We start from the raw sequence: 18240 nt of genomic DNA, 5'->3' as shown, positions 1-18240 counted from the left end.
TGTTAGATGCTGGTGCAGAGCAAAGCATAAAGCACAGATCCAGCCTTCAGGCTGTGCCAGGCTGGTGGTGCAGAAGGCATCTAAATGGAAAACCACATATTTCCAGGAATTTAGTCAGATACTACCTTTATTTAAATTTTTGATACATGATTCATCATATTTTTGGTGGCAATTCTGCCTTTTAAAAATGCTGCATGAGAAAAAGGACTTATCTTGATTCCTGAGTTTTGGCACATGCCCTTAAATCTTGTATGCCTCTCCATACATCCAGCTCAAAGGATCCAGAGAGCCTCCGAGAGAAAATGACTTTTGAGTCGGGTCCTAAGGCAGGAATAGGAGACCACCAGGTTGACAAAGGGAAGAGGAGTCCAAGCAGAGGGGCGGCATGCAGTGGGGCTCGGTTGGGGTGATTCTGTTCCCAGGGAATATCTGGCCATGAGAGGAGCTATTTTAAAGTTTTTCTCTTGACTGGGGATTGTTCCTAGAGGCCAGGAGTAGTGAAAGGAAGCCAGGGATGCTAGACATTCTACAATGCACAGAGCAGCCGGCCACAGCAGAAAATAATCCCTCCACCAATGCTGGTTGGGCTAAGTTGAGAAATGCCATACTAAAACATCAAGGAGCAAAACATCATGGCATCATGCTACCTTGGGCTGACTCCTTGACTTCTCTAAGCCTCAGTTTCTGGATCTGAAAAATGGGGATAATAGTGGTACCTACTTTAGAGGATTGTCGGGAAAAGGCAGTGGCACTACATCTGTACACAGCAGGTGCTCAATAAACAGCCCTATCTTTTCCAACTTTGAACATACCTCAAACTTCAGAGCAAACCCTTCTCAAAAAAGACAGCTTCCCCGGGTTCCAAAGAAAACTGGGACACAGAAAAGAACATATTTTGTTCTTTTCTGACCTTTCTCTTAGAGAAAACCACGAGTCTTATCTCTCAATAGAACGTGAGCCTGTTTGCAGAGAACCAGCCTGTGTGTTGGCTTATCACTGGCCTGAGTTTTAACAGGGACTGAATTTTTATGACTGCGTTATAAACCTTTGCAAAACCCACTTTTAAACTAAAATACGCCGACAGGTTCTTAACTACTATAGCTACTAAATTAAGCATGAGGGATGGAGGGAGGCGCAGAGTGCAGGAGAAAACAAAAGTGCCCTGAAAGAGTCAGTGGAGGTAAAATAATGTTCATTAAAAATAGAAAAACAAACACACACAAAAATCTTTTGTGTTCAACTTCACACTCGTACATCATAATGTTCCAGTAAAAGGCCATTTCCCCCTGAGATAATAAAAGAATTGAATTTTTCCTTATCGGTCATCTATTTTTCTAGCTGAAGCTATTACTCCCGCTCTGGGGTTGCTAGGCAACAAGAAATATTAATAGCAGCTTTTATTAGCTTAGCTTTTGCAGCCGAGTACCAGAATGAGAAAATGGGAAACATAAATGTGTTACATAAATCTTTCAACCTTTCAGAGCCGGTGTTAGTCTCTGTTTTCATAATGATTTATTGAAGTGATGGTTCATTTATGAGAAAAAGGAGTGCAGGATAAGAAAACGGAGCAGTCCCCTGCAGGAGTGTTTGAAAATAAATAATTATAGCAGGAGAGCAAAAGCTGTTTAAAGCCATTTTTCTGAGTTTTATAAAATGTAAAAAGACATATTTCTTTCGCTTACTGCCTCTAAAAAACAGAGGGAGGGAGTTTCATCCAGACTCTGTGGAATAAAAAGGACCCTCTGGACCTCTGGTCCACCGCCACCCTGTATAGGATTCTCAGAGGTCCATTTGGGAGATAAATACCCTGACTCCCACTCCCCAGAGGGAAATTAGCTAAAAACATGGCAGCCTGGGCCGGGAAGATCCCTTGGAGAAGGGAATGGCAACCCACTCCAATATTCTTGCCTGGAGAATTCCATGGACGGGGGTTACAAAGGGTCAGACACAACTGAATGACAAACACACACACACACACACACACACGCATTACCCAGCAGTTAGGAGCATGGGCTCTGGGTTAGGCCAACCTAAGTTCAAAACCCAGTTCTACCATTTGTTACTCTCCACCCAGTGACTCAGAGCAAGGGGTTAATCCCCCCATGCCTCAGTTTTTTCTCATCTGTAAAATGGAGGTAATGTTACTTATCTTATGGGAACTTGTGTGTGTGTTAGTTGCTCAGTCATGTCTGACTCTTTATGACCCCAAGGACTATAACCCGCAAGGGTCCTCTGTCCATGGAATTCTCCAGGCAAGAATACTGGAGTGGGTTGGGCTGCCATTCCCTTCTCCAGAGGATCTTCCTGGCTCGGGGATCAAACCCAGGTATCCTGCAATACAGGCAGATTCTTTACCATCTAGCTTACAAGGTCTTACAACTGCTGGGTAATACTAAGCATCAAGGAAACAACACACACACAAATGGCCACAAATTCCTGCCCTTGCTGCATCTTTACCTTTCTGCAGTTTTACTCAGCCATTTCTCTCTTTGGGGTCTATTTCTGGGCTTGGCCATATGACTTGCTTTGGCCAAAGGAACATTAAAAAATGTGATGTAAGCAGGTTTGAAAAGTGGTTGCACGTCGGAGCCTCTTCCTCTTGATGCTCTCGGGAGCCCTATCACCATCACCATCTGAACAAGCCCGGGTCACCATGTGAAGAGAGACCTGTGGCCACATCACCTGCACAGACCCAGCCAACTGCCAAGTTGTGAACAAGACCATCCAAGGCCACGCAGCTCCAGCCAAGCTGAACCCAGAAACCAGCCAAGCCGACCCCAGAAACCAGCCAAGCCAGCCCAGGTCAAAAGAACTACCTTGCTGTTCCACAAAAGAACAGGAAATAGAAAAAGCTCATTGTTTGCTTTAAGCTACTGAGTGTTGGGGTTTAAGCCACTAAGTGTTGGGGTAGTTTTGTTACACAGCAAAAACTAACTGATAACAATTGTAAAACAAAACAAAAACCAATTTATGCACTAAGAGCAATCAAATTAATAGGTTGGGCAGGGTGATGGGTATCCACTGGCCTTGCGGCTCAGAAGTCCAGAGGATCAAAGCTTGGGGGCCTTTGGTCCCTTTATCTCAGACTCCAGAGAGGATCTCCTGCATCTCAATTTGTGAGAATAATTTAGAGGGAGACCAAGTCTTTTGCGTGGAAGAGGAATGAGTCAGGGATGGGAGGAGGGGAGGAACAGGAGATTGGAGGGGAAGAGTGAGGACAGGAAGAGAAGGGGGCAAGTGATGGGAAGATGAATATGAAGGACCCCCCCCCCAGCCCCGGGTCAACACACAGATCCTGCCCCGAAGCTCTGAGCCCTGCTTTCAGGCTCTGGAACCTAAGCCAGGGCTGCAAGCTGTCTTATGGGAACCACCTCTAAGGCAAGGGGGTGAAGTGCAACTTCGAAACTGCTCAGCCCTCTCCCTCAGCCTATCCTAGGATTCTAGCCAGGAAAGATCCTTCACTCGGTATGCCCCCAGCCCTCTTTGTGTAGGGAGAAGGTCCAGTCTTGGCAAGATGTTTTGGGACAAGGACCTAGAGCATGAACAGTATAAAACTACGAGTCCAGCACTCAGGATGTGAATCCAAGTTGATGAGCCTTGAGCCCCCCCGGCCAGTGGCATGTGTGGTGGTCACAGTAGGGGGGAGTCTATCCAACCCCAAACCCATATACTTATTCAGTGTGTCATAGCTGACAAAGCAATCACTCCCATTTTCCTATTTGTGAGTTCACCAGATCTAGAATTCCAGTCTCCATTCTGTCGATGGGAAAGAAAACAGGCTGGGAGAGAAGTTACTTACTCAAATCCCCAGAGAAAGCAGTAAATAAGAGTCAATGCTGGAGGAGAATGTTTGAATGATGACTGTGTGCCACTCTTGTGCTAACTGAAGCCCACAACTGGACCACAAAGTTCCAGTGACCTAGAGAATGGCCCAGTGACCAGCGCTCATCTTAGGGAGACCCCATATTACCCGTCACCAGGACCCATGGCTGATTTTGCCAGAACTCATTTCCCATCATGGCCCATCTCCATCTGTTCAAGACTCTCCAAGGAGTTTCTCTGGTCTTGAAAAAGGAGCAGCTTCCCTAAGAACTTATCTAGGAGCATCAAGCTTTGCCCTTCCCAGGATAATTCCTCTCCTGCGTAAGCCAGGACAGTGAGCTCAAACATTTCCCAAGGACGACTCCAAAATAAATTATTTCAGACTTAACAGAGGCTGTTTAATAAATTCCACTCTTCTAGTTTCTTTGGGTATTTTAGAAACTGATTTATACATACAATATCTCTCTCAAAATGAGACAATCAACACAGGATAAAATTATTGAGTTATGAAAATAGGGGTCAGATGGAGGTGCAGCGCTTTAAATTAAACTGGCAAAATATATCTTTCATACTAAATTGACTCTTTTTGTCTTGGAAATGAATGTTTAATCAGTTAAGATGCTGAAGTCGAGGGAGAAGCCTTAAGCATATTTAATTTTGTAAAAGAAGCCTGAAGCCAATATTGCACAAGCCTCCTGCCGGCAGCCACACCTTTAAAACCGAAGAACCAACTCCCACACAAGCTGGGAGACCACGCGGGCTGGGCAGGCGACCAAAAGGAACTAGTGACCTCTGGCATCAGAGCCAAGAGGGCCTGGCGTTAATGAGAGGGCTGTTAAATGCCTTAGTGTCAAATGTCACTGCTCCAGGGACCACTTCCTTGACACATTGCAGCCTATACAGAGTGCACCTGGTCACTGGGCCATCCTCTGTGCCCCTGGTGGCCCTGTGCCCAAGCTGCTCCACCCCTTGGGCAGCTGCTAAAAACTGAGAGGCACACGGTAGGGGACAGAGCTGGGAGTGAATTCTGGTTTGGGGACTTAATAACTATGTTATACCCATTCATTCATAAAGTACGTAAACTATTAATACTAGGATCAGGTTATCATTTCCCCTAGGAAGCAATAACCTCACATCTGAGCCAGGTGCCTCCTCTCTGTGATTTCAATTAATTAATTAGGCTGCATCAGGTCTTAATTGCAGCACGTGGGATCTTTGTTGCAGCCTGTAAACTCTTAGTTGGCCAGGTGCCTCTTCTAGGTGCACAGAGCAACATGCACTGATTCTATCAGAGGATTTCTTACATGTTCAGAAGTGGGCTCCTCACCTGTCTCTCTACGGCACTAGTTGTTCCTCAAGGGCATCTTGTAGGTCCAGAGCTCAGAACAATGTCTGGTACTTGGCTGCCTTTTAATCAAGACTGATCACTGTGGTTAAGCCCAAAAGTGGCCCCTTTAAGATATCAGATTCTAATCCCTGGAACCTGTAAATGGTTCTGTATTTGGGGGGGAAAAAAGAGTCTTTGCAGATGTGATTAAAAGTTAAGGCTCTTGGGATGGGGAGAGGATCCTGGATTAACCCTGTATGTTGTAAGTCCCTAAGCATCCTTATAAGAAAGGCAGAGGGAGATTTCACTGACAGAAGAGAAGGCGAAGTGATAATAGACGGAGACTGGGGTGATGTAGCCACAAGCCGAGGATAGCTGGCGACCCCAGAAAGCCGGAGAAGCGCAAGATGGATTCTTTCCCAGGGATCCCAGAGGAAGGTCACCCCTCCCGACTGGACGTTTCTTAGTCCAGTGACACAGATTTTGGACCTCCATCTTCTAGAGCTGTGAGAGCATACATTTCTGTTGTTTTTAAGCCACAGTTTGTGACAATTGTTAGCAGCCGCAGGAAACTAACAATCACCTGCCTGCTCTGAGTCTCCATCTCCTTACTGCAGTCGTTCCCGCCTCACTTGGAACTTGGGAGTGTTATGTGAGACAATGTTTGTAAAGCCCCCTGCATGGTGCTTCACATCTTGGGGGTCTGACACAAACTCCAGCGTCACCCACATAGCACGCATGTCCACACATACTCACACACACACACACACACCTTCAAGCTTCAGCTCAGACAAATTTAAAACAACTGCTGGGCTTCCCTCGTGGCTCAGTGGTAACGAATCTGACTGCCAGTGGAGGAGTGTGCATGCAAACGTGTGAGTGCTCAGTTGTGTCCGACTCTTTGCGATCCCATGGTCTGTAGCCCACCAGGCTCCTCTGTCCATGGGATTTTTCAGGCAAGAATACTGGAGTGGGTTGCCATTTCCTACTCCAGGGGATCTTCCTGACCCAGGGATCCAAACTGTGTCTCTAGCATCTCCTGCATTGGCAGGCGGATTCTTTACCTCTGATGCCAATGCATGGATTCAATCCCTAGTCTGGGAAGATCTCACATGCTATGGTGCAACTAAACCCAAGCACCGCAACTCCTGAGCCCACACTCTAGAGCCTGTGCTCTATCTACAACACTGCAATGAGAAACCTGTGCACCTCAACTAGACAGTAGCCACTGCTCGCTGCAACTAGCGAAAGGCCTGTGCAGCAAGGAAGACCCAGCACAACCGAAAATAAATCAATAAAAATATAAAAAAAAAACATTTTTTTAAAACAACTGTCTTTTTAGCATATGGTCCCAATGGATGGACGTTTTCTTAATTGGTTTCCCACTTGGTGTGGCAGCCTTCCTCTGGGTAAAATAGTTTGGCTTACCTTTCATTTCATAACGAGGGAATAGAAAACCCAGTGAACCGTTGATAACTCTCACTAATGGAAGAATTAAAGCGATCTGAATTTGTGAAGCATCTTAAACGTGCACTAGTTTTAAAGGAATCTGGAAAATGGCTGCAAACTGCCTATCTGGACCAAGCCCAACAAAGGCATTTCCTAGGTGAGGGGATCAGGGGGTCATCTCGGATAAACAGATAACCTCCTTTGCGATGATCAGAGCTCTTATAAACAGGTGACTCTACCAAGGTACCTACGAGTATCTGGAGACTGTTCCTTTAGGTAAGTGAGGCTTATGGGAAAACACTGCCACTGGTTAGAGTGGGAACTCACTTTTATGACTAATAATAACAATAGCAAATATTCCCTGATTGTTTACTCTCTGCCAGACATTTGCTGAGACTTTACGTACATTATCTCAGATACCCGTCACTGCAAGAAAAGAGGACTGAAGCTCAGGATGTGGGGCCAGGGTTAACACTGGTCTGTGGGATGCCAGAGCCTATGCACTAACCACTACCCCGCACTGTCTGCTGGAGACTAGCATCCCAGGCCAGTGACACTGTGACCGAGAACCCCAGCCAGACGCACGCCTGCATCCACCGGCCTCCCCAGGGTACACGACAGAGATGTCAGCCGGGCCTTGCCCTCGCCTGGGTTACCGGGACCGTCTGGAGTTGTGAAGTTTTTGCTAGGAAATTAGCTGGGCAAGCAGCTAAGGCAAAAGCATTGTAACAAAGTGGAATTAAAACCACACACTGTGGAATCTGCAGGTCTCCGAGAGAGAAGAGGAAGCGGAGGGTCTGCATTATTGATGGGCTCCTTTTTTCAAGAAATGGAGCAGCAATTTCCACTGAGCACTTTAGTGAACAGTAGAAAATGTGGGCCTTGAATTGGCTTCCTCCTGCCTTCCCTGTCTCTCATCTTTCCTTCTACGTCTCACCTAGCTTCACAAAAATAAAAGTGATGTGGCTCTTGAAAATACCTAGAGCATGCCAGGTTGTTTTTCTTTTTTTAAGCAAGGAGATTTGATGGTAATAAGAGTAAACAATAAATAAATAGAATATAGTCAAGATTGGTAGATGATAAACAATACAAATGAAGGTCTCAGATATCTGATAGAACTGGGCCACAAATCTGGCTGTGACCTCTGAACAGCCTTGGTAGGGATAAACATGATCCATCCAACATCATGTGATTCTTATAGAAATCAATTTAGCGGTCCCTCCTGCCCTCCCACAGGTGTGTTTCTGACAAAATCAAGGACTGTTTTCCTCCTAGATACAGTGGTTGGTCCATCCAAGCTGTCAGGGTCCTCTTTGGAGACTCAAACTGCCACCTGCCAGAGACGTCAGAGGGGATGCTGGCTGCTGGTGGCCGTCGTGCCCGCTGTGTGGATGATACTAATGATGTTGCTGGAGTTCCTGGATCCAGCCATGCCTGAAACCCTCTGTCCAGCCCTCAATACCTAGATATTTCAGTCTTTTTTTTTTTTTCCCTGCATCAGCTTCTTTGAATTTTATTCTTGTTACTTAAGAATGAAGTTAAGAGGTGTGACTATCAATATAATATTAACTGTAAAGGAAAAAGCAAAAAGAAACATATACCCCAGTCATTCAGAAGAAGTACTAGAATTCCCTTAAGGATTCCCCTCCCCGCCCCATTATACAAAAGAATTCTCTACTGTCTTTCTGTAAGTCTTGATTGTTCAAACCAGTCATTCATGCTGAAAACTCATACCTTGCTCAGCATGGGATTCAGGATCCTTATGATCCAGGCCCTACTAATTCTTTCACGTCCTCTCTTCCTATGCGACTCCATGTTCTTTCTCTCCAGCCTAGTAAGGGCGACCCACATGCCACACCTGAGCACAACATGAGCCTCCTGCTTCTTGCTTTTGTACATGCTGTTCCCCAGCCTGGAAGGTCCTTTTCCGTGCTGGTCTGCCTGCCAAAGTCCCTCCTATCCTCAAAACTCTAAGTCAGTCACCACCCTCTCCCCTCCCAGCTTAAGCAAGACACAATATTTTTTAAATAATATGATTCCACTTATATGAAATGTGAAGAAGAGGCAATGATACAGAGACGGAAACTAGATTAGTGGTTGCCTAGGGCTAAAGATGGGGGTGGGGTTGGGAATGATGACTAAAGGGTATAAGGTTTCTTTGTGGGGTGATGAAAAGGTTCTAAAATAACTTGTGTTGCTGGTCACATAGCTCTGTGAATATTTTAAAAGCTACTGAACCGTATACTTTAAATAGGTGAATTGCATAGTAGGTGAACAATATTTCAATTTCAATAAAGCCCTTTTTTTGACCGTGTCAAGTAGCTTGTAGGATCTTGGTCCCCCAACCAGGAACTGGACCCAGACCCCCTGCAGTGGAAGCATGGAGCTCTAACCACTGGGAAACCAGGGAATTCTCCTTCAGTAAAGCCTTTAAAAGGTAAGACTATACTATTAAAAATAAAAATAAAATAATATCACTATATTATAAACAGAGCTTCAGAAGTAAGTAGCATAAGAACATAAACTTCCCTCCATGCCCACCCCCCATATTCTGCAGACCCCCATGCAAGTAACCAACAGAGCCCAGACCCTGCACCTGAGCAGAGGGTCCTCCCTTCTTTGCCGTAACCCGGCAGGAACCATGGCGGGTAACAGGGACTCACCGTGGGCAGCTGCCCCGATAGCAGGTGGCTGTCCTGGGCCAGCATGTTGGACACCATGATGGCTGGGAGGTCCATGGCCTGGTAGGAGTAAGCAGGGAGCAGTCCGTTGGGCGTGAGGCCGTGGCACAGCGAGTGGTAGCCGGCTTCGTGGTCCCCCAGGTGCAGGAGGGATGGCTCGGGGAGGTTGGGAGGTGTTATTGGGGGGATCTCATAGTCTTCGTTGCTCTCGTTCTGGCTGTTGAAGGTCTAAAATATCAAAAGGGCAGGCTATTGCAGGTCAATGTTGTACAACTGCAGAACAGGCTTGACAGCACCAGTGACAGCCACAGTGACCAGCCCTTAGCAAAGCAGAGAGGGGGTGGTCCCTCTGCAAGGCACACAGTCGAGATGGTGCAGTCAGACTCCCGACCCATCCCCAGTGGGTGCTTCCTCCTGCTGGACAGTCTGTAACAGAAACCTGCCCTCCTGGAAAGTGGGGCCACCACCTGCTCACCTGTTTTTTGTTTTCCCACCAGATCTGGCCACTGCAGCCCACCATGAATCCATCTGTCTACATCCACCCATTTTACAGATGGATGAACTCAGGTCCTGGAGGAAAGTGGCTCATGCAGGGTTAGTAAAAGAGCCAGGAATGGAGCTGAAGTATTCTGGCCCCATGCCTGGTGGTCTTCTAGGGCAGCTGGATGACTTTCTCTTGGGTATCCCGATCTGTGCCCTCTCTTCGTCTTCTCATCTCGGTAAATGGTACAAACATTCCCCCGGGAACACACACTATTCCCCCAGGAGCCACACTGGACACTTTTCTTTCCAAACGTTATTTGTTCATCTTCCCTACCTCACTGCACTGACCAGGAAGCTCTAGTGCAATGCTAAGTAGGAATGATGAGAGTGGACACACTTGCTTTTTTTTTCTTGAGTATCTCAATATTTTACCACTAAGCACCCAGGTGGTGCTAGTGGTAAAGAACCTGCCTGCCAATTCAGGAGGCATGATCCTTGAGTAGGGAAGGCATGGCAAGGGGGAGGAAGAGGGCATGGCAAACCACTCCAGTATTCTTGCCTGGAGAATCCCATGGACAGAGGAGCCTGGCAGGCTACAATCCATGGGGTTGCAAAGAATTGGACATGACTGAAGTGACCCAGCATGCAAAATGTTTGCCATAGATTCTTATAGGTATTCTATAACAGGTTAATGGTATTCCTTCTTCTTTCAATTAGGCATCAATTTTTAATTTTATTGAATTCTTTTCTCCTGCATCTACTGAAAGGATCAAATGAGCCTTTTCTCCTTTAATTCAGTTAAATATGGTAAATTGCTACACTTGGTTTTCCTAATGCAAAAGCAACCTTGTATTTCTGCATTGGACCCTACTTGGCCGTAATGCATTTCTATTTTATCCATTATTACATTTTGATCGCTGGTATTTTGTTTAGGATTTTTGCATCTAGTTCATGAGTGGGATGGGCCTATGATTTTCCTTTTCACACTGCTCCTATTGGGTTTCAGCACCAAGGTTATGTTAGCCTGGAAAATCATTCTTCCTTTTCTATGCTCTGAGAGTGATTAGACCTAGGAGAAGAGTTATATATGAAATGCAAGATGGATCTGAGACAACATGAAAGAAGTTTCAAGACATAGAGGAAAAAGTGGGGAAAAAATGGACATCTCTTTAATCAACAGACTGGAGGGAGAAGAGTGAGAATGAAGCAGAGGAATAACTGAAGAGATAATGACTGGGAATATTCCAGAACTGATGAAGGACACTAAAAGGTACCGGTGAATATGATGGTGACCTGTGGTCACCTGTCTATGACAAAAGAGGCAAGAATATGTAATGGAGGAAAAACAGGCTCTTCAATAAATGGTGCTGGGAAAACTGGGCAGCTACACGCAAAAGGATGAAATGAGAACACTAACACAATACATGGAATAAACTCAGATGGACTGAAGATTAAAATGTAAGACTGGAAACTCTAAAACTCTGGGGGAAAAACATAGACAGAACACTATTTGACGTAAATTGCAGCAAGATCTTTTTTGGTCCACTTCCTACAGTAATAAAAATAAAACAAAAATAAACAAATGGGATCTAATTAAACGTAAAAGCTTTTGCACAGCAAAGGAAAACATAAAGAAAGCAAAAAGACAACCCTCAGAATGGGAGAAAATATTTGCAAATGAAGCAACTGCTGAGGAATTAATCTCCAAAATATACAAACAGCTCCTGCAGCTCAATATCAAAAAAAGAAATAACCCAGTCAGAAAATGGGCAGAAGATCTAAACAGACATTTCTCCAAAGAAGACATGCAGATGGCCAGAAAGCACATGAAAAGATGCTCAAATTACTAATTATTAATATTAGTGAAACTCAAATCAAAACTACACTGAGATTTCACCTCACATTGGTCAGAATGGCCATCAACAAAAAATCTATAAACAATAAATGCTAGAGAGGGTATAGAGAAAGGCAACCCTCTTACACTGTTGGTGGGAATATAAATTGATACAGCCACTATGAAGAACAGTATGGAGGGTCCTTAAAAATCTAAAAATAAAACTACCATATGACCCAGCAATCCCACTCCTGGCCATATACCCAATGAAAACCATAATTCCAAAAAATAAATGCAACCCTATGTTGAAGCTGAAACTCCAATACTTTGGCCTCCTGATGCGAAGAACTGACTCATTGGAAAAGACCCTGATGCTGGGAAAGATTGAAGGCAGGAGGAGAAGGGGACTAGAGAGGATGAGATGGGTGGATGGCATCACTGACTCAATGCACATGAGTTTGAGTAGGCTCTGGGAGTTGGTGATGGACAGGGAAGCCTGGCATGCTGCAGTCCATGGGGTCACAAGGAGTCAGACACGACTGAGCGACTGAACTGAACCCTGTGTTCACAGCTGCACTATTTACAATAGCCAGGACGTGAGCAAATGAAATGTTCATCACCGGATGAATGGATAAAGAAGATGTGGTATGCATATATACAGCGGAATATTACCTAGCCATAGAAAAGAACAACATAGTGCATTTGCAGCAATATGGATAGATGGAGAGATTGTCAGATTGAGTGAAATAAGTCAGACACAGAAAGACAAATATCATGATATCACTTATATGTGGAATATTATTTTTTCAAGGGTACAAATGAATTTATTTGGAAAACAAAAGTAGAGTCAGAGATGTAGAAAACAAATTTATGGTTATCAGGAGATGGAGTGGCGAGGGATAAATTGGGAGATTGGAACTGACATATGCACACTCCTATATATAGAACAGATAACTAACAAGAACCTACTGAACAGCACAGGGAATTCTACTTAATACTCTGCAGCGGTTTGTATGGGAAAAGAATCTAAGGAAAGATATACATACACATGTACACGTGTACGTATAACTGATACACTTTGCCGTATATCTGAAATGAAGACAACTTTGTAAATCGACTATACTCCAAAAAAATTTTAAAAAAATTGCTACGGCAGTTCGAGCCCATTACAATATCCGGTTCTTGGTAGACTCTTAATAAATATTTGTTGGATGAGGAGTGGGATGGGTAGGAGTTATGGCGGGAGACTAACTGAATTCTGCCAAGAAAATGCACTAGTCATAGCAAATACCCTTTTGCAGCAACACAAGAGATGAGTTTATACATGTTCATCACCAAATGGTCAATATCAAAATCAAATGCATTACATTATTTTTAGTCGAAGATGGAGAAGCTGTATACAGTCAGCAAAAACAAGACTTGGAGCTGACTGTGGATCAGATCATCCGCTTCTCACAGCAAAATTCAGGCTTAAACTAAAGAAAACCAGGAAAAAACACTAGGCCGGCCAGGTATGACTTAAATCAAATCCCATATGAATTCTCAGTAGAGGTAACAAACAGATTCAAGGGACTAGATCTAGTTAACAGTGTGTCTGAAGAACAGGGGTCCGTAATATTGTACAGGAGGTGGTGAACAAAACCATCCCGAAGAGAAAGAAAAGCAGGTAGACAAAGGGGTTATCTGAGGAGGCTTTACAAATAGTGGAAGAATGAAAAGCAAGGGAGAGAGGGAACAATAAATCCAATTAAATGCAGAATTTCAGAGAATAGCTAGGAGAGACAAAAAGGCCTTCTTCAATGAACAGTGCTTAATAACAGAAGAAAACAACAAAAGGGGAAAGACTAGCGATTTCTCCAGGAAAACTGGAACCATCAAGGGAGCATTTTGCCAAAAGATGGGCACAATAAAGGATAAAAATGGTAGAGACCTAGTGGACACTGAAGAGATCAAGATGAGATGGAAAGAATACATGGAAGAACCCTATAAAAAAGATCTTAATGAACCGAATTACTGCAATGGTGTGGTTAGTCACCCAGAGCCAGACAGTCTGCAGTGTGAAGTCAAATAGGCCTTAAGAAGGACTGCCGTTAATAAAGCGAGTGGATGCAATGGAATTCCAGTACAACTATTCAGATCCCTAAAGGATGGTGCCATCAAGGTTTTGCATTCATTATGTCAGCAAATCTGGAAGACTCAGCAGTGGCCACAGGACTGGAAAAGGTCAGCCCTCACCCCAACTCCCAAGAAGGGCAGTACCAAAGAATGTGCTAACCACTGGACAGTCGCACTCATCTCCCATGCTAGTAAGGTCATGCTTAACATCTTGCATGCTGGGCTTTAGCATTATGCAAACCAAGAACTTCTGGATGTCCAAGCTCGGTTTAGAAAAGGAAAAGGAACTAGAGATCAAATCGCTAACATTTGCTGGATTATAGAGAAAGCAATGGAATTTCAGAAAAACATCTATTTCGGTTTCATCAACTACACTAAAGCCTTTGATTGTGTGGATCGTAACAAACTGTGGAAAGCTCTTAGAGAGATGGGAATATCAGACCACCTTACCTGTCTCCCAAGAAACCTGTATGCAGGTCAAGAAGCAATAGTTAGAATCCTGTATGGAACAACTGATTGGTTCAAGATCGAGAAAGGGTACGATAGAGCTGTCTGCTGTCACCCTGTTTGTTTAACCTATATGCTGAGCACATCATGAGAAATGCCAGGCTGGATGAGTTACAAGCTGGAATCAAGATAGGCAGGAGAAACATCAACAACATCAGATATGCAGATAATACTATTCTTATGGCAGAAAGCAAAGAGAAACTAAAGAGCCTCTTGATGAGGGAGAAGGAGGAGAGTGAAAGAGCTGGCTTAAGACTAAATATTAAAAAAACTAAGATCATGGCATCCGCCCCTGTTACTGCATGGCAAATAGAAGGGAAAAGGTGGAAGTAATGACAGATTTCCTCTTCTTGGCCTCCAAAATCACTGTGGGTGGGGACTGCAGCCACGAGATCAGAAGACAATTACTTCTTGGCAGGAAAGCGATGACAAGCCTAGACAGTGTGTTGAAAAGCAGAGATATTACTCTGCCGACAAAGATCCGTATAGTCAAGGCTATGGTCTTCCCTCTGGTCACATATGGTTATGAGAGCTGGACCATAAAGAATGCAGAATGCCAAAGAATTGATGCCTTTGAACTGTTGTGCTGGAGAAGACTCCTGAAAATCCCTTGGATATCAAGATCAAACCAGTCAATCTTAAGGGAGCTCAACCCTGAATATTCACTAGAAGGACTGATACTGAAGCTGAAGCGTCAGTATTTTGGCCATCTGATGCGAACAGAAAACTCATTGGAAAACTCTCTAATGCTGGGAAAGATTGAGGGGAGAAGGAGAAGAGGGCATCTGAGGATGAGATGGCTGGATGGCATCACTGATGCCATGGACATGAAGTTAGGCAAACTCCAGGAGAAGGTGAGGGACAGGGAGGCATGGCCTGCTGCAGTCCATGGGGTCACAAAGAGTCAGACACGACTGGGACTGAACAACGACAACAATGGTGGGAGTGGGGACCACATGGTCTCTAAAACCCCTGCTTGGTGTCAGCACCTTTCTCCTTGGGTGCCTGTGGTTTGAACCTCACCACAACTTGTGGGCAAGAGCCCTGGACTGTTCTTTGAGGAGCATGCATGCACGCTCAGTCCTGTCTGATTCTTTGCAACCCCATGGACTGTAGCCTGCCAGGCTCCTTTGTCCATAGGATTTTTCAGGCAAGAGTACTACAGTGGGTTGCCATTTCCCTCTCAAGGGGATCTTCCCAACCCAGGGACTGAATCTGTCTCTCCTGTGCCTCCTGCACTGGCAGGCAGGTTCTTTACCACTGAGCCACCTGAGAAGCCGGACTGTCCTTGATATCCACAGAAACTTGATCTGAGAGGACAGTGTCTTGCCACATTCATGCCCAGCCCTTAGACCCAGACCCCAAGCCACCTCTTGCTCATTGGATCCCTCTGCAGGGATGTTGTGAGATTATTTCATATTATCAGCAAATAGCAGTCCAGGAAGCAGCGACCCTGTTGGTGGGAAAGGGCACTGGGAGCCCTATGGAATAGGACTCAGTCTTCCCACACCAAGATCTGCCTCTTTCCTACCATCTGAAGTTGCTTCCAAGAGCTGGGCCAAGCTCACATGTTTGGGGACCAACCTCTGCCTAGCTGCTCTATAAGCATACACCCAAAGTCACATCTCTCTTCCTGCACGATCTGAGGTTGTCATCGCCTCTCTCTGGGCTCAGTCCTCACTCTTGCACTAAGAGGGACAGGGGATGGGCTCATCCATCTCTCAGGTTCCATGGCTAATGATATACATTGGCTATTCAATCAAATCGATGAGATTTCAATCCAACTCGATGGGAGTCCCACAGCTGGTGCCCAGTAGTAACAGAAGGACAGGGGAGGGGACCCAGGGAAGATCCAGTTTCTCCTGATCAACCTTGACCCATAAATGGAAACCATGTCCTGGTAGGCCTCATTTCTACTGAAAACAACTTCATTGAGCATGGTTTCAATTTGGAAATATAAATAAATAACATTTACTGTACATTTAATATGCTAGTTATGAACATTTTACAGATAATTAATGTATTGAATTCTTACAACCTCTTCATGAAGGAGGTTCTGTTATTATATGCCCATTTTACAGATACAGAAACTAAGGTACAGAGAAGGGAATTTACTTGCCCAAAGTCACACAGTTAGAAAAAGGTCTCACTCCCTCCACTGTCTGCAAAGGAAGGCAACGTTTTCTAGTCTGTGACATGGATCCTGGGACTCTGGGTCCTTATAATCGTTACAGGCTGTGCCAGTTCATGGCCAAACTGAGGGCTTAAGCACTAAAAAACAAATTTTGGCCCAGCCATGATAACCGTAGCTATCGCTGTTATTGTTCACTCAGTCACGTCCAAACTCTTTGGGACCCCGTGGACTGCAGCACGGCAGGCTTCTCTGTCCTTCACCATCTCCCGGAGTAGCTCAAACTCATGTCCATTGAGTCGGTGATGCCATCCAACCATCATTTCCCACACTGGGTCAGGATTCCCCCTCTACAGCCTCACATGCACTCTCCGAGCCTTCTTAACACCTGCAATGATTTGTGACTCTTTCCTTACTTTCGGTTTATGTCCCCTTCCTCCAGACCCCAGGCCAGGGGTAAAGGCTGTTGTGTCACCAGTGCCTGGCACACAGTAGGTGCTCAATTAGAATGTGATGAGTGAGCACATGTAAGAGGGTGATGCACTAGGCTTTGGGTTTAGACTCATCTGGGTATTTCCACATCTGTCCCTCCCAACAGACCGGAAGTCCCTCAGTCACCTACTATTCACGTCTGCGGACGGCTGACTTCCTCTCTACTCCCTGCACCCACAACAGGTGCTGTCACAAGGCACACGACAGTGAAAGCCAAATGACTGCTTGAGTTCACACCTCTCATTCAAAAACCAAAACCTTAACACACTGGAACCAGCCCAAAGGACCAGAAGCCTTTTGCAAAACTAAGCATATGTTGTATCAAAATATTGGAATCACGATTATGACAATTCATTTAAAGAGGCAATTAGCACACTTAAAAATAACTACACATGCAAACACGTACATGCCTCCTCTGAATGCAATTAAATCCTAAATGCATGACACCTGAATACCAGCCCAGCCTGCTATGGCTTCATACTGTCTGTCAGTCGCTGGACCTGGCATTTCCACACCCACCGTCCATTTAACTCATGAGTTCTGCAAAGAAGTGACTGTTCTCTCCATTCTGTAGATGAAGACGATGAAGTTCAGTGAAGGAAGGTGTCACAAGTAATTCTCGGTTGGGACTGAAGCCCAGGTCTTGCGACTCTGAATCCATCATTTTCCCACACTGGGTCAGAGACCTCTTCAAGACTCAAGTTCCTCACCTCCTCTAAGTAAGAGATGGGCCTCAGTGATGCCTAATTTGCTCTTCAGCACAGTGTCCTCATGAGAATACAGAAAGAGATGCCAGGTTGTAAAAGCTATAGAAGCTGAAATATTAGCAAAACCTTACAAGGAAACTTCTGGGAAGAGCTGTCTCTTCCTATCCACCCATCCTCTCTCAAACCCACTCCAATCACATTTTCATCCCACCATCCACCAAAACTGTTTGTCAAGGTCTCCAGTAACCTCTGTGTTACTAAGTCCAATGGTCAGATCTCACCGCCCTCTTGCCCTCCTTGACCTTCTCAGCAGCATTTGACATACTTGGCCACCCACTTTCTCCTGGGAATAAATTTCTTCAAATGTTCTAGGACATCACAGATATTGATCTTCCTAAATCACTAGCCATTTCTTCTCCATGCCCTGTGCTGGTTACCGTTCTTTCCCTCAACCTATTAATGATGTCACAGAGCTCAGATCCCAGACCTCTCCTCTAGACACACTCAGTCTTTGAGGATTTCATCCAGTCTCTTGGATTTAAATACCGTCTATGTTCTGCTGACTCCCCAGCTTATGTGTCCTGCTCAGAACTCTCTTCTGAACCACAGATTCATGGACCCCACTGTTATTTGACACCTTTGCGTTTTAATGGACATCTCAAATTTAATGCATCCAAAAGAGAACCTGTCAA

At 44.9% G+C, this 18240-nt stretch overlaps 1 protein-coding gene across 3 annotated transcripts in view; it reads right to left on the bottom strand.

Annotated features, from left to right (window-relative positions):
• TOX2 (TOX high mobility group box family member 2) overlaps window positions 1–18240 on the bottom strand; it is a 155242-nt gene that overhangs the window by 44506 nt on the left and 92496 nt on the right. For all 3 annotated transcript variants that reach the window (XM_069548607.1, XM_069548606.1, XM_070289262.1), the window contains one exon: window positions 9262–9507. In XM_069548607.1, the coding sequence (XP_069404708.1) occupies window positions 9262–9507 (246 nt within the window). The remainder of the gene's footprint in view (window positions 1–9261; window positions 9508–18240) is intronic.

Source organism: Ovis canadensis, chromosome 13, assembly GCF_042477335.2.
Source record: "Ovis canadensis isolate MfBH-ARS-UI-01 breed Bighorn chromosome 13, ARS-UI_OviCan_v2, whole genome shotgun sequence".
Classification (NCBI taxonomy): Eukaryota; Metazoa; Chordata; class Mammalia; order Artiodactyla; family Bovidae; genus Ovis; species Ovis canadensis.
This window is presented reverse-complemented; position numbering and strand designations above follow the sequence as displayed.